At 45.6% G+C, this 25,453-nt stretch overlaps 1 protein-coding gene across 2 annotated transcripts; it reads right to left on the bottom strand.

Annotated features, from left to right (window-relative positions):
* On the bottom strand, positions 1-25,453 carry braf (B-Raf proto-oncogene, serine/threonine kinase). Of its 2 annotated transcripts, XM_034296887.1 has the most exons (20): positions 25,268-25,453; positions 21,027-21,128; positions 20,401-20,664; positions 20,111-20,214; positions 18,304-18,406; positions 16,487-16,635; positions 15,095-15,214; positions 14,759-14,918; positions 14,116-14,155; positions 13,435-13,563; positions 12,220-12,356; positions 11,565-11,682; positions 10,926-11,010; positions 9,752-9,928; positions 8,212-8,258; positions 7,574-7,692; positions 7,154-7,285; positions 6,742-6,876; positions 5,297-5,447; positions 1-4,750 (listed from the first exon to the last, which is right to left on the bottom strand). In XM_034296887.1, the coding sequence occupies exons 1-20, from the start codon at positions 25,421-25,423 to the stop codon at positions 4,728-4,730; spliced, it is 2,451 nt and encodes an 816-aa protein (XP_034152778.1). In that variant the 5' UTR covers positions 25,424-25,453; the 3' UTR covers positions 1-4,727. The 2 variants fall into 2 exon arrangements, with proteins under 2 accessions (XP_034152778.1, XP_034152779.1); XM_034296888.1 differs by lacking the exon at positions 13,435-13,563.

The following is a 25,453-nucleotide window of genomic DNA, read 5'->3' as shown; positions in this document are numbered from 1 at the left end:
CATGCACTTCTTTAATATATCAGTTTTTCATATTCACAACAAATACATTAAGCTTTTTCTCCTTTTTATATAATACAGTTCTTAAATATTTTTTTTTTACACAAACATGTTTCTCAGAATGTCATCCTCTATCAAAATGTCCATTTAATCCTTTTGTTTCTTTATTTTAAACATTTTGTCATTTCATGTTGAGTCTCCATGTCTCCTTGGAAACGGGCAGCATCTCCTTTGTACAGCTATTTACAGGTGAAAACACTAATCCCTCAAAGGTTAAATGACAGTTCTTAGTTCGAGGCGGTTTGCGGAATACATTGTTTTTAAGGTGCAGGCGAGTGAGTATGGAAAATGTAAAGACAAAAGAATAAAAAGCAAGTGAAAGAACAAAACGGAAACAATTAAAAGAGAACGTACTACAGTGACACCATACTAGTAGAATACCAGAAGCAGTCCATAATAAAAACAAAGTCAGTAGGCTGTCAGTAGTCATATAGCTTCACCAAAGCAATGCTTTTAAAGATACACACCTTTCTCTGTAATAACACTGTCATGGAAAACAGCATCCTAATTCCCTAGATAATATCGTGCATTTGAACCTGTGTATTAAATAGGGAATAAGGTGCAATTGGAGACAAGAACCACCTTGAAAATAAATACAGCGCTCCTTTAAAAAAAAAAAACTGTCAGCTTTCAGCTAGATCCTTGGTTTCACATCTTAGGTTTGTAACAGTGAAGTGGGGAGCGAGGCCTGGTAGGAAAGAAATGGATCATTTTAAATAAATGTACATGGCTGTCCCTCAGAAAAATAAATTTACATTATTTATACTGTATATATAATATAATTTGAAGGCAGCATACTAAATCTCTTCAGTGTCGCTGTGTGTCTGTGTGTCTGTGCACATTCTTTTACTGGACAAAACATCAGACAGAGACCCAGACAGATTTTACACCAATTAAAGGCAATGTTATTCTATATATACGACCTTAATTCTTAAGGTGATCAGACCAAATTATTACTTATTTTCTCAGAAATGTGTCTTTTGGCTAAACAGATGGTCTCTTTTCCCCCAAAGGCCTAACTGAACAAAATACTGTTTTGGAGTTGAGCTCTGTGTGCAGGCAGCCATGAGGTTCAGACAAGCAACACATTGCAGGCTTGGTTTGCAAAAGCAGAAAAAATATTTTTCACAAAAAAATAAAGGGAGCAATTCACAGATCTTTTCATAGCCAGGCCAGTCTAAAACACAGACAGGACAGCCCATCTATTACACCAGCAGACTGGCAACAATTCCAACTTTTGCAGAGTGTGCAGTAAAACAAGGGACCACCTTTAATGATGAAGCCACTCACTCTCTCTGTTGTGATGGGCTACAGCTACCACGAAGCAAGATCAATGACTCGGAAAGCTAACTTGCCAAAACACATTAAAAACAACCATAAAAGGAGCAGAGTCTTACTGACTAACCGACCAAGGTTTAGCATTCCAAATGAAAAACAAAAACAACTTATTTCTGTTTGTTTGTAATTGATTGATCCTGTTTTGTAACACACCCTAACATGGCCCAAAGATGTGATACGTGGCTCACTGATGACACATGTTCCCTAAAGAGAAGGTCAAGGAAGCCACGTTACAGTCTAATGATGGAAAGAATTTGTCAGTAACATGTTGAATTTAAGCTGCTCGACAGCTTCCATGGTTCCAGTCCCAAATGACACCCTAGTTCCTACAGTGCACTACATAGACCAAAAGGGCCCCATCAGCTATGATCAGTAGTGAGGCACAGAAAAGGGAATAGGGCACAGTTTGGAATGCACAATGGTTCTCTAACCCGCCCTTTGGCTTTCCCAAAGGAAACAAAATCACTGCTCTCATACTGATGTATCATATGACATCTGAAAATGGTACCGACGGGTTTAGTGATCAACCAAAAAAATGGGTTAGGGTGAACCCTAACCACTGTCCCCTGAAGAAAGGCAAGTTGCTTACTGAGCTTCTCCGATTCACCTCCAACAAAGTGCAAATGCACACGTCGGTCGCCAAGACGACGACCACACAAGCAGTTAAAACAAGACGGCTTAAAATCAAACAAAAAGCAATTCACATAAATAAGTCAGAATTTTCCAGGCCTGCCTGTTGACAAAATAAAAAGGCTAATTACAGCGTCGACAACAAAAAGTAAAATGGCTCCCACCCTCAAGACACACTGGAACATAAGAACAAGAAAAGTGCATGTTAATAGAAACAGACTTTCAAAGTGGGACTCGATTACAACCCTCAGGGACAACACCACCGGCCTCCAGCCACAACCCTTGTCCATTTACATCCCAGGCTTCAGCAGGTACATATGTGGCCGCCGCCATCTTGATTACAGGCAAGTTTCTTGTTCCACTGCCCATCTTAAAAGCTGAGGCCACAGGGCCTACGACCGCCCGCGACAACCTGCCGACAAGATGAGGACATGCCCTGACCACTCTGGCTATTCCTAACAGAACTGGAGGTGGCTTGAGAAGATGAAAAAAGAGAGCTCTACTGTAGGGCTGTCGAAGTTAACCCATTCATAACATCACTGTAGACCAAGGTTCTCCGTAAGTTTTCACACCCCTCATTTCCAGTTCTACACGCCACTCGTTTCCGTATTGGCCCTTTTAAGCATGACCACCAGGTGACGTCCTTCAAAAGGTGACATTCGATATTACCAGAACTGTGCTTTTCCTTCATTTCATGGATTTGTGCAAATGTACTTAAAATGTGTCATGTACAACCTTAATGTCTGATGACAACCATCCATCATGCTCAGGAGACGTTAGGGCCAACGAGACACTGGTCAGGCTATGCACACAGGAACGGAACTGGAGAAAGTGAAAAGCTACTCGGAGAGGCGTGTGCGCGCACGTTCAGGCTGGATCACCACAAAATGTAAGAGTGATGTGTGTGTGCAAGCCCTCAAAAATCATTGTTCTATTTTAGGATTCCTTTCCAAACATTGGGACAATTAAGGTATGTTGCAGTGTTTGGTCGCATTAGGTAACATCTAGGAAAAACACATTTATTCATTTGAGATCTCGTTTTCAAGAATAAAAACAAGTCATATAGTCATATGCAATCATGTATTCTAATATAGATCATTTTGTGTTTCTATCCCTTACAGCCAGGGTGCAAACACGACTGCAGCCCTGCTTTCGAACAGAAAAAGGTTTTTCAGGACAAAACGAAAACATTCGGAAATTGGGTTTCATCGCAAATACAGAACTTCATGCAATCGACTGCTATTATTTCCCCCCTTTGACAGCCCTTCGGTGGTAATGTGACCATGTGCTGTCAGCAATGTCACGCTGTGATGACGAGTCAGCTCAGACGGAGCGCCGGTCCATTTGGGCCAAAACGCCAGCCACCTGTCCAAAAGGCTTGCAGTTTCCGCTAACGCAGCCACGTTGCGAGAGAAGCAACGCCTTGTAAATGGCTGTGGACGGCAAATGCTATGCACCCCCCCACCGCCCAAAACAAAGAATGGAAAAATTTGCCATTTCCATGAGATTACCCTCCTCTTTCTCCCCCATATAGACTCAGTAACACGTGTCCCAAATGGCACCCTATTCCCTTTAGAAGTAGTGCGCTACACAGGGAATGAGGAGAAAAATCCCATAGTAGTCTAAATAAGCACTGACAGCCACCTCAGACTCACATGGTGTCTTTCCAACAAACCGGCTCATTAAAACAGTGTGTTTTCCCCTCCAAAATAATAGTCTTCACCCTCTTGTTAACGGTTAACCGTGACCCATACAGAAAGCAACCTACAGACAGGGCTTGGATACGGGGCGCCTCGTCAAACCTGGAAAAGCGTGACTATACTTCATTCCAATGGACAGCTCGGTGAGAAAGTCTTAAAATCTTCTAGTCTCTGGTGAAGATTGACGCTTGAATGGAGTGGATTCATGTGTGGCTTAACATCAGTGGTCCCTTCTAATACAGAACGGAAACGCTCAGAATCTCTCCCCTTGTCTCCTCAAAACCCCAAAACATAAAATAAGCAAATGGAAAAAATTCAAAAAAATGGATTCTTTCACTAAAAGTCATCCTCCCGCAGGGTTGACTCCACCCTCAATGACCTACGGCTCACCAGGGATTGGGTTAGACCTGGCCCTTTCATCTTAGGCAACCAATGAGCAGCAAGGGAGGAAGGCCATGGTCGCCTGTAGTTCTGCCCTCTTCTTCAGGGAGGGGAGTGACGAGGCATTTCCTGCCCAACCCCTCTAACCTTTGACCTGAACTTTTGACTCCTAACCTTTGACATTTATCCCGGTCCTTGCACCACCAACAGTTCCCTTCCCTCATTGCTCCTCCTTCCTCCTTCAATCGGGACGTGCTGTTCTCTCCTTTTGGAGTTTCTCCTTTCTCCTCTGTGTTCCAACAAACTGGTTTGGTTGAGATTTCTTTACGTGTCTTCATTTAGTGATGAACACGTTTACCGCTATCCTGGTTGTGTTTCAAATGTTTTAACCTAAATGATGTGGTTTTCTTTTTCTGTGTGGTGATCCCAGACAGAGTTATCAGGACTCCCGAGTTGCCAGGTGGAAGTGGGAGGCTGTCTGTCCGTCCATCTTGAGGTGACGAAGAAAACAGCTCGTTCTGTGAGAATACAACTCTTGTTTTTGGCTAATGGATGAAGTAAACGACCTTGGGAACAGGAGAAGTGTGGTGAAGGATGACAGGTGGAATCTGCAGCAACGTCTTATTTAAATGCTGAAAACTCTCCTGGAAAGAAGAGAGACGGTCAGTTAGAGAAAGGTTTGTCAAAGTTAGAGTGATAATCAGGCATTAGTTTGACATGACCTACCTTGGCAGAGCAGAATAGTTCTACTCTATAAAATTCGGTACAATCTCGGCATATCTTAGCCATGCAAGATTATCTTAAACAATGGCAGTTGTTTTACACTCTTGGTATGGTAGATGAAGGGTGGGTGTGTGTGTGTGCGCACGCGCTTGTTTTTATTACCTTGTGGGGCCATTTTGACCCCATAACTATAATAAAACCTGAAAAACATGCCTCGTGGGGAAATGTTTTAGGGCCCCATGAGGGGAAAGCCCATTTCCGGCTCAGGGTTTAGGTTCAAACTTACAATTCATTTTAGAGTTAGAATTGGGGGTTCTTTAAGGTCCAGGCGTAGTTGGTTAAGGTTAGGCATAAAGGTCTAGTTAAAGTCCAGGCATAAATGTTACTTTGAGGTTAAGGTTAAGGTTAATTTTTAGGGGCCCCATGTGGATATAAAAACAAACGTGTGTGTGTGTGTACCTCCTCACCATATCCTCCCTGTATCGGAGTTTTGGGGGAGGCGCAGGCATACAGGCTGAAATCCTCTGTCTGGAATCCAGCCCGGTTCAGAGACGGTTCCGACGCGGAGCGGTGGATCTTGGGTAGAGAACGCGCCAGCAGCTCAATGGATGCCAGGATCTGAAAGAGAGGTCATCACAGGCCAGAGTTCAACAAGGTCTCTGGCAGCAATTGGGCCGGTCTCCTGTCAGTCAGGCCCAAGCTTCCTGTTGGAAATGAGTTGTTTGAAAGAATTCCAAAACACTTGCTACAGAGAGAGAGTCTAATTGTAGTTTAAACCTCATGGCCAATTGACCTGGACCAGCACTTTTAGAATATTTTCTTCTTATATATTATCTCCGCTCAGTTTTTGCCCCAGAGGATCTAGTAGGGTGCGAGTTCCTTTTTTTTTCATTCACGCCGCGCAAAACATTCATTCCCACCGCATGGACTTTAAATTATTAATTTAAATCGCCACATTGTGAAAACACCCAGAGGGGGTTACAGAGATGGAGAGGGATTTTATTTATAATGCTCTGAGGCCACCTGGTGGTGGAAGGAGTAAATATTCAGAACCACTGTTGGTATTCTCTTGTCTAAAGCATTAAAGCGTAATATGAATTACAGATTGATTTTAAAATGTGAAATGGGCAAAGATTTCCACAAAGAACAAGGCTCAATACACACCAGTCTACTGTAAGCAAAGGGAATGGGGATCATGTCTAAGTGAAGGAATAGGGGTGGTTTCTATAGTAACCTGGGGGAATATTGGTCATCTCTATGGTAACATGAGGGAACAAGAGTCGTTTCTATTTACAGATGACACGATGCGTCAGAATACTGTTTAGGATTCACTCTTTGGGGCTGATGACCAACAGAGGATTCTACTAAATGCTTCCAGTAGGACACAAGATTTCAGATACAGTATGATATCATAGTTAATACTGAGGGGAGTACAGCACATTTTAGCTTGCAATTTTTTACAGACTTTGCTAGCTAAAGACAACATTGCCACCTGTAAAAGAAGATTTGATCATATCATAATGATGGCAACACCGATTTCAACAAAATATTAGCCTACTTCATCAATGTTGTTGTATTTCCAAGTCTCTAAAGCGTAAAAGGTAATTAGCAACCGTTTGAAAACATCGGCCCTAGTTCAACTCCTGGTCACCAATATGGCAGCTATTAGAATGATGGTGACCATGGCGTAATATTGTTTATAAGTAGTGTGGTTACCTGAGGGAACAAGAGTCTGTTTCAGTAGTTACCTGAGGGAACAAGTGACTGTGTTGGATAGTTACCTGAGGGAACAAGTGTCTGTGTTGGATAGTTACCTGAGGGAACAAGTGTCTGTGTTGGATAGTTACCTGAGGGAACAAGAGTCTGTTTCAGTAGTTACCTGAGCGAACAAGTGACTGTGTTGGATAGTTACCTGAGGGAACAAGGGTCTCTCCTCCCTCTTCTTCTTCATACAGTCGGCCATCAGCCTCCTCATGGCTTTGGGACAGTTGGAGCGCACCTTACTGAGGTCAGGGGACAGGTAGCCCCGGCCCACCATGAAAATGATCTGGAGGTTTGGGGACAGAGGCACAGGGGCTGAAGGTCAGGCAGCCTTAAATTTCCTCTGAAGAGAATCGAGCCTAGTGGTCCTCAGACCCACTTTGGGAAAGTCCAGTCATTCTATGTCAACCAGAACTGGCACAATGTAATCAGAGGCAACGGCTTGGTAATACCTTAGAGACGATTCGGGTGTTCTAGCTCTGGACAAAAGGCCCCATGTCCCATCCATTAACTACAACTCAATGGGTCACACAACAGCCACGGAACATTCCAGATCTATGTACCTGGTCTCTGTTGTTGATGTTGGAGTACGGGAGGGCCCCTGACATCAACTCGTAGAGGACTATCCCAAAGGCATAGACATCTGACTGGAAGCTGTAGGGGTTCTTATCCTGTAGACGGATGACCTCCGGAGCCTACAGGCAGGAAGACAGTCAGCCACACACTAACACCACAGCCTCTACGCTATATCCTTACAAAACAGAGGGTCCGCTGACAATACCAACACATTCAAAAGTATTTCCCTCCTTGTGTTGTCCCTCCAGTCACTCTAAATAAGAGCGTCCGTTAAATGCCTATACGTTACGCCAGACATACCACACTGCAGGATACCGGAACCCCTCACCAGAACCTTTCCTCCTTGTGAGGCCACAAGGAAGGGACTGAGGACTCCTTTTCAACTTCCCCCCTGCAGTTGCACTCACCATCCACAGGATGGAGCCAGAGAGCTGTTCAAACTGGTGCGAGCCGCTCCATCGAGACTTCACCGTGGCCAGGCCGAAGTCGCCTATCTTCACGGTCAGGTCCTCGTGTAGAAATATGTCTGGGAGGGTTGTGGGGTTAGGGAAAAGCAGGGGTGCTGTCCTTGCCTTTCCCATGCTGGCATGTGCTTGTCAGGCTCACCAACACCTAAAGGTAGAATCAGCTACATGACATGTACAGAGACCGTGAGGAGCACAACGGGTCAATTTTCACATCTACTTGGAGTTCTGAACCACGCAGGTTCACCTCTGTTTTAATCCTGTTGTTGCCCTGACCGTGTCATATGAACCTGTGCACCTTCACAGAAACACATGTGAGCGTTACTCCAACTTATTCTCACCAGAACAGAAACCCACGTGAGAGCGTTACTCCCAACTTATTCTCATCTGCAGTGCTGCTCGTAGTTTGAAAGATTACCAATGTTATATATATATTTCTTTTTTTTAAATCAACCCCAGAGAGTTTCCTATTAAGAACAGCAACAGGGAGCTGTAAGGAACACCTTAATAATGGGTCAGGGGAGACTGTTGAAAGGGCTCATTTCGGAATAAGTGAAAAGGTCAGAGGTGAAAGAGGATACTGTTGCTCTTCAGGTCTCTATGGATGATGGATTTGGCGTGCAGATAACTGGAGAAAACAAACAGTTACACATTAGTGCTCAATGACAGTGGGAGAGCAGAGATACTGCACACGGCAATTCTGACCTGCTAAGTCAAATGGGTAAGAAAATATATTGATAGAATTACAACATATTGTAAACTTTTGTGTGAACTTATGTGTAATAGGTTGTATATACATGCAAAATATTTAAGTACAACCACCTATCCATGAAATGACAAGTTGGAAGCGAATTATTTTGATGGCAGGGGGCGGAAATTGCACAGCGCATAATTTCTACATTGCGGAGAACGCGGACAGAATCGTCAGACAAACACAGAATCGTCAGACAAACCTGGAATTGACAGTATTATAGTCATATATGTTTTAGCACAAAAACATACAAAATATAATTATTTAATTATCAACGCATTTTGCCTCCTAAAGTGCAATGGTTCTGAAAGAACATCAGGCTCTGCCAACTATGCATGCAGTGTGTGTGTGTGTGTGTTCGTGTGTTCGTGTGTTCGTGTGTTCGTGTGTTCGTGTGTTCGTGTGTTCGTTCGTGTGTGTTCGTGTGTTCGTGTGTTCGTGTGTTCGTGTGTTCGTGTGTGTGTGTGTGTGTGTGTGTGTGTGTGTGTGTGTGTGTTCAAGCTCTGCCAGTTGGTCAGTTTCTGGAGCATCAGTGTTTGTGGGTTCGATTACAGGCTGAAAATGTCCAGAAACAAATAACTTTCTTCTTAAACTCGTCAGCTTATTCTGGTTCTGAGAAATTAGGGCTATTCCATGGGAGAAATTGCCAAGACACTGAAGATCTCGTACAATATGGTACAAACACTGCAAACAGTCTCAAACCAGAATTGAATGAGTATTGGGAAGCTCCAGTGCATAACTGAGCAAGAGGACAAATACGTTAGTGTGTCTAGGTTGAGAAAAAGACGACTCACAGGACCTCAACTGGCAGCTTCATTAAATAGCACCAGTCTCATTGTCAACAGTGAAGAGGCAACTCCAGGATGCTGGCCTTCTAGGCAGAGTTGCCAACAAAAAGCCATATCTCAGACTGTCCAATAAAAAGAAACGATTAAGATGGGCCTCGTACACCTATATTAAATCAGCCGTTTCACTACAATAGTTATTTACAACATTAATATTGTCTACACTTTCATGAGCAACTTCATGTTATTTTATTGGACAAAAACAAGTACATTTCTAAGTGACTAACTTAGAAACTAGTGAACGGAGGTGTAAGTTCACTCTTGGTCTGTGTTACCGTGTTTCTGTGTTTGTCAGAACACGTCTGACTATGTCATTGCTTACTTCATACTTTTCCACACTATGCAACAGAAAAACAGAAACAGAAAGACAGACAGAGAAGTACTTTGGCAATATGTACACATGTGGATCATGCTAATAAAGCAAATTGAATTGACAAGGACAGAGAGAGACATAGGCAGACAGAGAGAGACACAGGCAGACAGAGAGAGACACAGGCAGACAGAGAGAGACACAAGTGCACTCACTCCATGCCCTGGGCGGTCTGCCGGGCAATATCTATGAGTTTGATCATCTCAAACTTGGTCTCTATGATGTGAAGGTGGTGGTAGAGACTAGAGCCTTCACACCACTGAGTCACAATGGCTAGCTGAGGCTTGGTGGTGTATCCCATGAACAGAAGGATGTTCACATGACGCGTTTTCCTGTTGGGACGAAGAGAAGGAAAGAATGAAGGACTCCAGAGAATACATTTCAATCAGTCACCCTCGCACGCCATATTCCCCCTAGGCTAGGGTATCTCACTGGAGGGCTGGAAGCCTGGCTTGATTAATTTAATTCTGTTCTCCTGTCTGCCGGACCGGACTTGGCTTCAAGTTTCTTCAATACAGCTACTGAAGTTAGATCCCTGCCAGTGTTACCAAGATAATCATCAGCACGTGTCACAACCTGAAAGTTGATAGTCTTTGTAAGTAAATATGTAAATGTCAATACAGACAGCTGCAAAGCGGTGCAGTCCCCAACAAAGCAGTGCAGTCCCCAACAAAGCAGTGCAGTCCCCAACAAAGCAGTGCAGTCCCCAACAAAGCAGTGCAGTCCCCAACAAAGCAGTGCAGTCCCCAACAAAGCAGTGCAGTCCCTAACAAAGCAGTGCTGAAATAATCTTAAACGATGCGTAAGCAGCAATTCCACACATGGCATAAACTAATGCAATGCATCTCTGTCGCTCAGATGCACTGTTGCCATGGTCACTAATATTCTATAGAAGCAACAGCCATAATGATGATCAGACGCTGATCTTGGGCTGGTTACCATACTGTATTATTTACACCTGGAAATTTGACAACATCGCTAAAACATTAAGATATAATAAGATACTGTAGAAAACAATGTTGCCATCATCATATATTCAAATGTGCATTGGGACACAAGGCTTTGGGACAGCTGAAAGATGGTAACAGCCTAGTAGCGGGTGCTGCCTAGTGACCATCACTACAAAGCATTAAATCTCATGAACATAAATTACTTACACCAGAGTTACACCAAAGACGTGACTGGTCTTATTTTTAGTTGGTGAAACTGGTGTTTATTTACATCACAAAGTCAGACATAGTTGCCTAGCATTTATGACCAACTAAGGCAACCAGACCAGTTCTAATATTGTCCATAATATGGCTGAGATCAACTGTCCCCATGTATTACCTAAGGACCCCCACTTCATTCTTGAAGGCCTGTAGTTGCTGAGGAGTCGGAGCTGTAACATTCAACATCTTCACCGCCACATCACCTGTAGGGAACAAAGCAGGATGAGAACTGCCACACTAAACCACAGCCATAATGTGTATTTAGGAAGTAACTCCAATATTTTAGTGTGTCTGTACATCCAGTTGCTGAACATTATATACTTCCAGCGTCAGTGGAGAGCTAACAACACAGCAAGCTAGCTACATCAATGGAGGTGTCATGTAAACGCATCATAATGCAGGAAGCTAACAATGCAGCAAGCTAGCTACATCAATGGAGGTGTCATGTAAACGCATCATAATGCAGGAAGCTAACAACGCTGCAAGCTAGCTACATCAATAGAGGTGTCATGTAAACGCATCATAATGCAGGAAGCTAACAACGCAGCAAGCTAGCTACATCAATGGAGGTGTCATGTAAACGCATCATAATGCAGGAAGCTAACAACGCAGCAAGCTAGCTACATCAATGGAGGAAGTGACTAGAAGCAGTTCAGAGGTCAATGGACTGCAGACCGTGGGTGACAGGACAGTGTTCTGGGCTAACACTTTAATGGCATCGGTAAAAGCCAGATCGCTCCAGACGGTGGACTCTCACCGTGCCACTTGCCCTTGAAGACCGTTCCAAAGGACCCTGACCCTATTCTCTGACCCAGTGTGATCTGGCCTTCAGGGATCTCCCAGTCGTCACTAGAGTCCCGTCTGCCCAGGGTTTTCTGCAGGAGGAAAGAGGTCCCCATCAGTAACATTTAACTATGGAATTACAGTGCAATTAATCACATACCTGGTTCTCCCGGCCCCAAAACGATGTGACATGATAAATAGGCAGGCAGGCATTTCTCCAACAAGGGGTCCCTAGGACTTTACTACTCTATGGTTCTCTATGAGTCCACACATCCATTTCACTGCTTTCAAAATAATACTGCGATCATTGCAACCTATTTTTCCCAGCAAGCTGGACAACCTACAGTACTTCTAGAATTAGTAGAAATACAGGTGGAACTAACTTCAAGTCAGGATTATTACCTTTGGCAGCCTATTACAGGAGTCAATCGGTTGGAAAGACCCCTCTACCAACCACGTCCACAATCATTCTGTAGGCTATGATCTCTATTTATCTATGAAGATTACTTTGAACACTACAACTTTGAAGATTCTGCAGGTAAATGTTAAATGCACAAACAGGCGGTTTTCTACAGGTGTGTCCAGCCACCTGGCCCCTCAGGACAAACATCGTCTGGTTCTCGTCTCACCATTTTATTGCGGTCCTCAGACGAGGATGAGGACTTCCTCTCCCTCTGTGGACACGGGGACTTCTGAGGAGCCTTCACATTGGTCAATGAGCCAGGCAGCGAGGCCGGGGGCGTGGCCGAAAGCCCCGCAGTCGACCCTATTGGAAGGGGGAGAGGGGGGGTGGGGGGGGGGGGGGACAAAGCCAGATGTGGATGAGTGGAAACAGAGGGGGAAAAGGGTAATAAGGAACAGAGAGGCTGAGCGAAAGGGGAAAGGGGACCACAGAGCCCCGAGCCCAGCTGGGCAGCTCCAGTCTCTGAAGGCTGAAACACGTCTGTTCATTGTCCCCACCAGGGACACCAGGGACACCAGGTGAGGCCAATGAACTTCAAGGTGGGAACGACACCCGGAAATGTTACAGCCGTCCAAAACGGCAGTTGCCCTTGCCCGTAGCCCCGCCTCCCGGAGATATGAGACAACTGGTTGGGTGTGAGCAACATGGTAACACGTCCGCATAGCCAATGAGAAAGCAGGTTGGAACTGGCAAATTGCTCACACCCATTTACATCCTCTCAGACCTTCAGGTGTGCAGCGTCTAGGGTTCGATACAGGACTGGGTCAGAGGGGCTCTCAGAGGAGAGGAGGCTGGAGGGCCTTGTCTGTTGTGCCCAGGGGGTGTTGGAGGTGCGGTTCATGTCACAGGTGGAGGTGTGTGAGGAGAGGGTGCTGCTGGGACAGGGGGTGTGGTTTGCGGTTGTAGTGTCACCACATCCATTTCCACTACGTACACTAAGGGCCAATACTACTACTGCATCCCAACAAGACAATACAATCAACAGCAGCAGAAACCAACCCATCCTTGGAATCAGTTCTGCGGATATTAACACTATGCTGGAACAGCCCAGACCTGATCAAAAGGGCCCACCTCGGGCTAAGACAGCCCCGGGACCAGTTAGGCATAGATCAGAACCAGCAGGACAATAAGCGGGCCTCCCAGATGCACTTCTCCGTAGCGGACGAGAGAAGCCCAGCGGGTGTGAGGCAGGGGGGTGGCTGGGGTGGTAGAGAAAGGATAATGACAGGGGACAAACACACAGACAGAGAGCGGATGCCAAAACACGGTGAAGACCGACACACACGTCGAACACACACACACACACACAGGCTAAGCTCCCAAACACAACCCCCGACCCCCCCGAAAACACACACACAAGTCGCCACGGAGGCCTAGCTACCTCGAAACACGGGCTCTGGCTCAAAATCAAAGACTATGTCATTGGGGTAGGAGTATAGGAGGGGGCTGGAGGTCCGTGTTCGCTGCTTCCGTAAGCTGCAGGCAGCGGGGTGGGTCTGCGGGGGGGGGGCTGCAGGGGGGAGAGAGACAGACACAGCAGGACACATCACCGGCCCTGAAGACAAGACCAGCCACTGGACCCACCTAAACTCAAATCCCTTATGGCACCTACTGTAGGCCTGATCCAAAATGGCCACCTAGTCCCTGTATAGCACACAACTTTCTTTACGATACTCCCCCTGAAGGGAATTCAGCATGATGGAGCGGTAGGAAAAGAGGGTGGGTTTTTTTCACAGCACACTCTAGCTGTAGTAGTGTGCCACATAGGACTGGCCCATTTCAGACTGGCCCATTTCAGACTGGCCCATTTCAGACTGGCCCACAGTAGGTAACCCAGACTCACCCAGAGAGTTTTAGGGTAATGAGGGAAGGCAGTCCTTAAAGGGGACAGAGCCACTGATTTACAGTCTAAGGACAAATATACGGAATATGTATCAAGATTAAGGTCGTAGACGTGGAAGTCTGAGTGGAGGAAATGACCTCGTAGGGTCGTGAAGGACAAGAAGAGAGAACACACGGACGCAAGATGGGAGGGCGACCTGTGAGGCTGAATAATCCTTACCTCCTTCTGATCTCGGTAAACCTTGGTCTCTTATCAAGTCCTGCAAGGAGGGGAGGAGATTGTAATCATACAATAATAATGTATTATAACAACAACAACAAAATTATAATATTAATAACAACAATAATAATATTAAAAACAGTAAGAATTTAAATAACAACAACAATAATAAAGAGTTGAACATTATGCCATTGGTCTTCGATGAACATTTTCTAAACCCCCCCCCGTTATTGGACAACTTCCCAGGAAGGCTTCAGGAGTTGACCATCCACCAGGTGGGGCTAGCGTTATTCATTCAGCAGATACTGGCATCAACTCGTCAATGAATATGGATGAGATGGTTTTTGTGTGTTTTTCTGAGCTGTGACCTCAAGCCTCGGTTGTAAGTAAAACAGCAATGAAGTTCAATATATGTCAGTGTGTGGTGACCTCCCTGGAACATGACACGGGTTTCTGGGCAGTGGGTGGAGTCATAGAAAAAACAAAGCCCCAACGGTTTGAAAACCTCTGAACACTAGATGCTCCTGGTGTAGATAGATGACACTGCGTGTTATTCAAGACATGAAGCAATATAGACATTGGGTGGAGTGAGAGAGTGTGTGTGTGTGTGTGTGTGTGTGTGTGTGTGCGCGCTCAGACTCACGTCAATGTTTACAGGTTCAATGGTGTTGATATGGACATTGGGAGCGGAAGAGGAGCGGTCTCTCTGGCCAAACTGGTTCCTGTGGTCCTCCTCTCCGGGCCGGAACGTCTGGGGGATGGGGATGGACTTGGACGGGGACACAGTGGCATGGCACAGAGACCTGCGTGGGGGTCAGGGGAAGGCCACAAGGGGTCAGTAGACTATCAGAAAGGCAGTCGGAGGCTTCCTCCCAGCTTAACAAACCATATAGCCCAGTAGAGTCAGGGGGGAGGGGAGTGAGCAGGGGGAGCGAAAGAGAGGAGAGAGAAGGGGGGAGATAAGGAGATACTGACTCACCCAGTAGAGTCGGACGGAGGCAGAGAAGGGCAGGCCTCAGACATCGGGGTGGTGCCCTCTGATGACACCTCCTCCTGGGTGATGGGGTGGTGCTCAAAGAACTTAGACACCAACAACAGGCTGGAACGGACACAACCAGACCAAATATAAACACCTCCCAACAACAGGCTGGAACGGACACAACCAGACCAAATATAAACACCTCCCAACAACAGGCTGGAACGGACACAACCAGACCAAATATAAACACCTCCCAACAACAGGCTGGAACGGACACAACCAGACCAAATATAAACACCTCCCAACAACAGGCTGGAACGGACACAACCAGACCAAATATAAACACCTCCCAACAACAGGCTGGAACGGACACAACCAGACCAAATATAAACACCTCCCAACAACAGGCTGGAACGGACACAACCAGACCAAATATAAACACCTCCCAACAACAGGCTGGAACGGACACAACCAGACCAAATATAAACACACACCTCCCAAACAAATGAAGAACTTGGAGACGGATGTCAGCAGGTACATCAGACCAAACCATCTGTTTAACTAGGGCTATGTTTAGTACAGTACATCAGACCAAACCATCTGTTTAACTAGGACTATGTTTAGTACAGCACATCAGACCAAACCATCTGTTAAACTAGGGCTATGTTTAGTACAGCACATCAGACCAAACCATCTGTTAAACTAGGACTATGTTTAGTACAGCACATCAGACCAAACCATCTGTTAAACTAGGGCTATGTTTAGTACAGTACATCAGACCAAACCATCTGTTTAACTAGGGCTATGTTTAGTACAGTACATCAAACCAAACCATCTGTTAAACTAGGACTGTTTAGTACAGCACATCAGACCAAACCATCTGTTAAACTAGGGCTATGTTTAGTACAGTACATCAAACCAAACCATCTGTTTAACTAGGGCTATGTTTAGTACAGTACATTTGTGGATGGTTCAACTTGATCGGATTCATTGACTGACTGAACGAGGCCCTCGTAAGAACTATAGGGTGACGACGCAGATCAATCAGGTTGATTAATTTCACCAAAGAAATGCTTTATGGTAGCTAAACATTTCCTCAACAGAAGCAAACAGAAAGAAACAGTTTAGTTCTTTATGCCTCTATAGTGGAAGTATTTTTAAAGTAAAGTGCTTTGTTTAGCGGAAATGCTCAAAACACAACCTAAAGAAATGAACAAACGACTCGTCCAGGTTGAAACTCCATGTCCCATCCGCCTAACCACTCATCAATCAAAGGACTGATGACACACTGGCTGGTCCTATATGACAGGCACACAATTGATTATTTCACTGTATTGATTACTCCATGTAGGCTGGTTGAAAGCTCGCTTGATTGAGTGGTTAAGGACTTACTCTAGCTGGTCATAGTTCACACACATAAGTGGAACCTCAGTGCTACAGCGCTGGTGGAACTTATAACCACACGTCTGACAACGGAACCCCTGGAACAGCAGTTTCCGGCAGAAATCACAGAACGCCAGCGTAAAGAAGGTCTTCCTCACCTATAGAACACAGAAACAGTCAGAAGAGCCATTACGATCCGGGAGTTAATACTCTTTTCATAGCATTTTGTATATTTCGTTTTACATTTTAGTCATTTAGCATATACTCTCATCAAGAGTGACTCCCAGGTAGGCTGTACATAGTGATCTCCAGTGCGACGACCACAAAACACAGTATTAGTAAGTACACTTCACTCAATTACATAGCCATCAGTAAAGGAAGAAGGTGCACACCCAAAATAAGAATCATAGAAAATAAAAATATCAATAATGTAAGAAAAGGACAAAACATCTCTGATAGCAACTTTATCTTCAGGAATTTACTGAAAGCACTAACTCAATGTGCTCTGGACATTTCTTGTCTCTCGGGAAGAAAAGAAAATGTTTCCTAATTATCTGGGTCTTTTTTCAGTCTCTCCAACAGTCCCTCTAGAAAATCCAAGCGCTTGCTCTAGTGTCGAAACTGAAATCTGTCACTGTGCTTCCACCAGTCCCAGACAGTCAAGAGGACCGCTGCACATGTCCAGATGGGGAAAAACAGCGGCAAGCTGATAAAAATACAAGATGAAACGCAGCTAGCTAGCTTGTTATCATTGCAGGCATGACAAACGTTTAAGCAACAAGCCATATGACCTGCAGCAGTGGTAATTAATCACTGGGGCCTGCTGACACAAGCGTACACACAAACCGACAGTAGGTCATTGGACCAGAGGACTTCCTTAATCAGGAAACAAGTGATTTAAAAACACCCCAAAAAAGGTTGACATTAGATTTACTTCTGTATCTCCCAGCACACATAGAACAACAAAGAAGATTGATAAGAGCTGCTGCTGACGAGTCTGTCTGTCTGTGTGTGTGTGTCTGTCTGTCTGTCTGTGTGATGTGAGCTAAATACACAAACCGTACCGGTGGATGTGTGACGGGGTGGGTGGAGCTACAGCCTTGCTCTATCCAATACAAACAGGAGAATCAAGTCACAGCCCACCCCTTTCTTGACGGGCAGCTGAACCAGCCCGTTGGATTGAGGTATCCGGATGTTACGTTTACTTTTGAATAGATACGGTTATTTTACATTCTAAGTAGCAAACGCTCTGTTTAATGTGCGTCCATACACCAGTGACTACTTTTCGGTAAATGCTATTGATAAGTAGGCTAATTTAAGTAGGAATGGAAGTCATCTGTTAAACCACAGGCATTACGGACAGACATCCACACTGTATTTCGCCTGAGCGCCATGTATGCCTAGAAACCAACAGGTGGGGAGATCCAAGTGGAAGCCGGGGATGATGACGGTCAGACTGGAACAGCAGCCGAGACGTCTTCAGATTAGTCAAAATCACTTTGATTTATGGGCAACTGGGTTGCTTAAAAACAGGAAATGCAGATGGCCTGTTTTTTCCAATGAAAATCACTGTGTCACGTGATAAATTCTACATTTTGATGGCACATGATTTATTAACACAATCTTAAACATAAATACGTGAATAGATCAACGTTGAAATTCCCTTTTAAGTGAATACCGAGAAACAGTTTGCATATAACCAGAAGGACATCACCATAAGCAGGTGAACGTTCCCTTCACTGGGGCACTGGGTGAAGGGAGCGTGTTTGGTCCAATCCCAGGTCATAAAGAAGAGCGTTGTTGGTCCAATCCCAGGTCATACTCACAAAGTTGTGCGTCGTCAGCGGAACGTTCTCCAGGACTTCCACGTGTAGCTCCTCCCCCGTCAGCCAGGAGATGTCTGTGTCCCAGCCAAGAGGCTTCTTCTCTCTGAGACAGGAAGAGGAGGAGTAATGGGAATAAGACCGACAGGAAGAGGAGGAGTAATGGGAATAAGACCGACAGGAAGAGGAGGAGTAATGGGAATAAGACCGACAGGAAGAGGAGGAGTAATGGGAATAAGACCGACAGGAAGAGGAGGAGTAATGGGAATAAGACCGACAGGAAGAGGAGGAGTAATGGGAATAAGACCGACAGGAAGAGGAGGAGTAATGGGAATAAGACCGACAGGAAGAGGAGGAGTAATGGGAATAAGACCGACAGGAAGAGGAGGAGTAATGGTGAGGCCCGGGTTGTGGAGCAGCATCAGTGTGTTCAGTTAATTGACCTAAGAATGTCAGTCCGTCCGTCCGTCCGACCGACCGTGAGCCAGCCATTCCGTCCGTCCGTCCGTCCGTCCGATCGTGAGCCAGCCAGTCCTGATTGTCATCATTTTGTTGAAATGGTAAATAATCATTTACCAGCCAGTCCGTCCGTCCGTCCGACTGTGAGCCAGCCAGTCCGTCCGTCCGTCCGACTGTGAGCCAGCCAGTCCGTCCGTCCGTCCGACTGTGAGCCAGCCAGTCCGTCCGTCCGTCCGACTGTGAGCCAGCCAGTCCGTCCGTCCGTCCGTCCGACTGTGAGCCAGCCAGTCCGTCCGTCCGTCCGACTGTGAGCCAGTCCGTCCGTCCGACTGTGAGCCAGTCCGTCCGTCCGACTGTGAGCCAGTCCGTCCGTCCGACTGTGAGCCAGTCCGTCCGTCCGACTGTGAGCCAGTCCGTCCGTCCGACTGTGAGCCAGTCCGTCCGTCCGACTGTGAGCCAGTCCGTCCGTCCGACTGTGAGCCAGTCCGTCCGTCCGACTGTGAGCCAGTCCGTCCGTCCGACTGTGAGCCAGTCCGTCCGTCCGTCCGTCCGTCACACTGTGAGCCAGCCAGTCCGTCCGTCCGTCCCACTGTGAGCCAGCCAGTCCGTCCGTCCGTCCGACTGTGAGCCAGCCAGTCCGTCCGTCCGACTGTGAGCCAGCCAGTCCGTCCGTCCGTCCGTCCGACTGTGAGCCAGCCAGTCCGTCCGTCCGTCCGACTGTGAGCCAGCCAGTCCGTCCGTCCGACTGTGAGCCAGCCAGTCCGTCCGTCCGTCCGACTGTGAGCCAGCCAGTCCGTCCGTCCGTCCGTGAGCCAGCCAGTCCGTCCGTCCGTCCGACTGTGAGCCAGCCAGTCCGTCCGTCCGTCCGACTGTGAGCCAGCCAGTCCGTCCGTCCGTCCGACTGTGAGCCAGCCAGTCCGTCCGTCCGACTGTGAGCCAGCCAGTCCGTCCGTCCGACTGTGAGCCAGCCAGTCCGTCCGTCCGTCCGACTGTGAGCCAGCCAGTCCGTCCGTCCGTCCGACTGTGAGCCAGCCAGTCCGTCCGTCCGTGAGCCAGCCAGTCCGTCCGACTGTGAGCCAGCCAGCCAGTCCGTCCGTCCGTCCATCTGACAGTGAGCCAGCCCGTCCGTCCGTCCATCTGACAGTGAGCCAGCCAGTCTGGTTTAACTATGGTTTAGCTGGTCCCCTCAAGTAAAAAAACTATTTCCGGTTTAGGGGTTAGGTAAATCTTAGTTGGGTTATTGTTAGAATTGGGTATAGTTTTAGGCACAATTCTTAGGTTACTAAGTTAAAGGATTAGAGAATAATTATTCTGGCCCCCATAAGGATAGACAAACAAACGTGTCTCTCACCCGTCCTGTATCCTGTAGACAGCACAGCACTCAGGTATCAGTCCTCTCATCATCAAAGCCTTCTTCAGAGAGTCTCTGACTGTCATCCCGCATCGGGCAGGTACCTAGGAGATTGAGAGGTTCAGGTCCTGAACAGCTGACTAACAGGGCCTGAGATAAAACCACATCATTGGCTGGTCCCTCCCTCCAGCCGATGAATTATACTCAAAAAGATGGACAACTTCAAAATGGTAAAGCATCTGACAGCCATATTTCAACGCTGTTTGGCAGGACAAGACACACTCACTCACCACAGTCCTCTGTTTGTTAGGCAGGAAGACCCTGACGATTGGTTTCTGGGGTGAGCGGGGGTTCACCCGTCCATCTGCAGGGTTCTGGTGGACCGCCAGGGTGTTAGGGGCAGAGGGGAGGAGAGGCTGGCCGACCCCAGAACATCCCATGCCCCGGTCCGGGAGAGAGGAGGAGTAGAGGTCTGTCCCATTGCCCATGGCCTCCAGGAGCTGCTGTTCCCTCTGTTGCAGGGCATCCAACTTACTGGTGTATTCTTCATAGGCCTGGAAATACACAGATTACTCAGAACACACACACACCCACCCGCACACACACCCACCCGCACACACACCCACCCGCACACACACACCCACCCGCACACACACCCACCCGCACACACACCCACCCGCACACCCACCCGCACACACACACCCAGCCACCTTACTGGTGTATTCTTCATAGGCCTGGAAATACACAGATTACTCAGAACACACACCCACCCGCACACACACCCACCCGCACACACACCCACCCGCACACACACCCACCCGCACACACACCCACCCACCTTACTGGTGTACTCCTCATAGGCCTGGAAATACACAGATTACTCAGAACAGACAGACAGACAGACAGACAGACAGACCTCCAGATATATGGATGGGGGATTGCATTCTCCTCCAAACTTGTCCAGCAGAGCCTCCAAGTGTTCCTGCGTCAGCTTGATCATCTGTTTGATATTCCAGATCTACAGACAAAAGAAGCACTTGCTTAAAAGCTAGTTTCCTCCGTTGCGGTCTATTAGTTTCATATTAGTATAACCTTCTGAATAGGATTGTGATTGGCTGTTCTTGGCGGAGTTTGGTAAATGGGGGGGGGGGGGGGGGGGGGGTCATATGATGGAGTATACCATGAAGAACTGAAACAATTCCCCAGGTGAATTCCTTCATTTTTTTTAGCTTTTTTCATACCAATTTGCACCCTTGCTGACCATGGCCTGGCCTTATGGACACAACTCAACGTCAGGTGCAGGCCGATCGAACACTTTCTCCAAGCACAACTCGCCACAAACATCACTGGAACATGTGCCGAGGAGAACACATTTCCTGGCCTAAATCAACTATTGGATTTGCAGGCACCCAACCTACCACAAGGTGTTGCTAGAGCACAATCTGACAAGGCAGCCCTGTCAAAGATATCCCCCGATGAGCATCGCCCCATGCTGAACCCCAGGATATTGTGGGAATACCTTGACTAGGATTCAGTTGTACCGTGTGGGTGCTGATCTGAAGGGCCCATCTCTTAGCTTTTTACCAAAACGGAGGACAACACTCCATAATAGAATAGGAAATAAGTTGTTTTTGATGGGTTTCTGGTGTAGCAGGCAGAACGTCACATTGAGATGATGTTGTTGGCAAGGATATACAACGCCTCATGGTTCACTAACACCACTCCTCACAGTTTCACAACTGACTATCAACATTTAATTGCTGATAATTTCTATACTGAAGACAAACATTTTGAGATAACAAGGAACCAGCTGATGTGTTTTACTGACCATAAAGGGAAATTGTAGCTGTGGCACCTGTCACCAATGTACACAATGCAAATATCCTGTGAAAGCAAATTTATTTGCAAGATTGAATAGATCAAGACCAGTCGACATTTCCGCCATCCAATATTAATACATGACATTTTCTGATAAAAACTTTTTATAACAACATACATTTGTAAAAAAGAAAACCCTGGGCTTGATGGTAGAATTAGGCTAAGTTTGCAAAATTCATCTTTGAAGGTGTCATGTATTTAAAAATTGTTATGCAAGGATGACTTGTATGTAAAATCCTATGAGTCAACACATTTTCAAAAAATAAATATTTTCTAACAATTAAAAAATATACAACATTTTCAACAGAATAAAGCCATTGCACTGTTCTAAAAAAAACAGACATATCCCCATTCTTCACAAGTCAATTAAAGCGGGTTGATTCGATTTACAAATAACACTGCGCATTTTATGTAAAGACAATGTATCCATTTTAAAGTTCGTATGGTGCAATTCTACAAATGTGGTCAGAGTACCAATTTTTTGTTTCAATTGGCTGCCTCTTCCTGATATTTAGAGAACATTATTTGAGAAGTTGTCTGAAGCGTGAGCATAAGGAGAGGGGAGAACCATGGTGCCAAGGAAAAGGACCCATGGTGAAACACACGGCTACTATTCTGAACTTTTGGCTTCTGGCATTCAAAGCCAAAAGTGTCTGCAACACAGAAAGAAACAGAGGCCCAGTGGCTTTAGGCTGTTTTCCCATCAGTTGACTCTTTCACCATTATCAAACTACCTTGACCAGCTGTCTCCATTTAAAACCTAACCTGACCCCTTACATTTTCCAAGGATGCTGTATAAAGATTGGACAGTGCCACAATTTCTGTGAATACAGCCACAATGTTAGTATTCAAAGCATACAACCCACAAATGTAAACCGTGATCCATAAATACATACCATTGAAATCACAAACGCATATACTGAAAAAAATCTAATGAAAAAAATTTATTATGTTCACATGTAACTCCCTATCCACAAACAAACAGTTTGACTGGGATCAGTTGCCATTTGGGCAGAGAGTTGTGGCAGTAACATTCTGTGTTTCTATAGAGAAATAATCCATAAATGCTCATATGTTCATTAAATAAAATATATTGGTTTCTGCCAGCCAATCACTACACAAAGACTTTGCCTTAGTTAGCAGAGCTGTCGATATAGTGCTTGTTTGTTTCTAGATCTTGAAGTACTTTGAGGCACTTGTCTTTTCCCACTGGCAGTGTCTTTCCTCATAAGTACTTGTTGAGAACAAATTTACATCGAAGTGTTTCAGATAAATGACTTACATCTAAAATGTATAATGTTGATTCAAACTTCAAGTAAAAAGCAACTTCACTAAAGGTTTTAGCATTTTCTTCACTCATACAATCAGTTCCATGCTGTACCACATTCACCTTATCTTTGTGTGCTTCGATTCTGTGAAAATAATTTAGAACTTCCCGTTATTCAACCGCTTTGACCAAATTTTCAGCAGATTAAATGGCAGTTCTTCCATTGACCACAAGGGGCATTGTGCTAATTCCAATGGTGTTTTAGGTACCAGGGCTCCCTCTCACAGACAGGGTTGATGGATAAATGACACTTTTGATGCGAGAGCTGCCGGTCACATTCTGTCCATGGCTAAAAAGCACTTGGGCCCAGAACCCGTCCTGCTGTTAGAAGCATTTAATGCATTGCTCACGATTTCAATCTATCTGTTTTAAGTTACATTGAACTGTTTTGACTTTTCCGGGTTTTTTGTGTGGAAATGTTGGCAGAAATGCATGCAACTGTAATTTAAACAATGGTCCCTTTTTAGTTTGGCGTTTCTTTGTTGATTGTCAAATTAGATAAACAAGAATCCAGAGGTTGGGATTTAATTGACATCTTATCATTGAAATCCAATTACAATCTGACTAGGACACATTCTGACCTGATCTCTTCTAGCATTCAGATCTGATCTCTCTTCAGATCTGATCTGATCTCTTCTAGCATTGTGTGATCTGCTTGAATGGGAAAGCCTCATTGTCAGCTTGAAACACAGTCTAGCTTGCAGACTTACAGACATCCTACAGACCAACCACACTAAAGTAAAATGTATGATATTGATTGAGAAGGCAGAGGCAAAACTCTCCCTTAACCTCTCAGATGTTTCACCTTTTTGTTCAAATCTTGAAATGACAAAACTCATTGAATTAATTAAAAGCCCCGATATTCGTTGACTAACTGAATGGGACTAGTCAACGAGTTCAGGTTATAACATATGGGTCTAAACATATCCTGGTCTAAAATGGGGAATAACGTTAATCTTTCCAAGTTTACATTTAATCACACTAAGTTGGCCCGCTAGCATTGACCCAATTAGTTGGTTTCTGAGCTCTACTGGCAGGTGACAACTAGTAACAGCATGGCAGACCGTGTAATGACTGAGAATTTCAGTTGAGGTCTTCCCACATATGTCACTCACAAAACAGACGTTTTAACAGCATGCTTTGTTTGATTTTGGATAGGTTGTAGCTGCTAGAAAATATGGTTTATTCCGATCTAGCTAGCTGACCATGTCATTTGAGGCATGATAAATGAAAAAGGGGGGGGGGGGGGGGGGGGGGCTAGAGTACGAGTAACATACGTGAGCTAATAATTCTGGATTTTTCTTATTGAACACTCAAATGGAATGATTTATAATGCTTAATAAATAAATGTCTACTAACATATATTCTAGCAACTAAAATAGCGATTTGTTGAGCCGACCATTTCTAACATCTGATTTAGGACAACGATAAATCCCTGATTACCATATATATGTATTTATTTATTTATTTATTAAGTCCAGCAGTTAAATTTATCGATACGAAACGATGCGGAGTAAACCTGCAACCGGTATGTTTCTTAAAGCCAGCCCGTGGCAGCAAACAGTACCTGTAAGCTAGCAAATACTGAGCTATATACTAGATGCGCTATAGCCGCAGAGAGACCGAGAGTCCTGCCTGAAAAAATAACGAGAAAAGCGAATGAAATAGTCAGGCCTGAAATAAACATTGCCGTCAGCGAAGTATAATACAGTGTGATCAATGTCGTCTTATGGCAAAACGCACTATGAGGAGCATGGTAAATGGAAAGGGGACGAACGGGCTCGGTGTAGGGATAGAAATAATGTCAATTTTAGTGCATCATCTTGCCCCCTGCAATGCATCCCCACAATCCATATTATAGCCGGTGTTTCCTGAAGATCCCCATCCAGCAACCTCCGCACGGTAACCCCGTCTACTTGCTCCCAGATTTAGCCCAGTTCCCCTGTCAATACCTCCTCGTCCTGTGGACATTCCGGGATCCCCACCGAACATGCCGGCTCCAGGCAGGCTCCTAGCTCCCCCAGTCCCCTCTCCCGCTCCGGGTCTCTGTCCATCGTGTCGCCGTTGAAGACGGGCGGTGGGGACTCGGCGCTGCTCAACGCCGCCATTTTAAACTGCGAGAAACTGAGTGGAAAATA

Source organism: Esox lucius, chromosome 14, assembly GCF_011004845.1.
Source record: "Esox lucius isolate fEsoLuc1 chromosome 14, fEsoLuc1.pri, whole genome shotgun sequence".
NCBI classification, from domain to species: Eukaryota; Metazoa; Chordata; class Actinopteri; order Esociformes; family Esocidae; genus Esox; species Esox lucius.
Note: the sequence above shows the minus strand (reverse complement) of the source record. Positions and strands in the feature narration are given on the sequence as shown.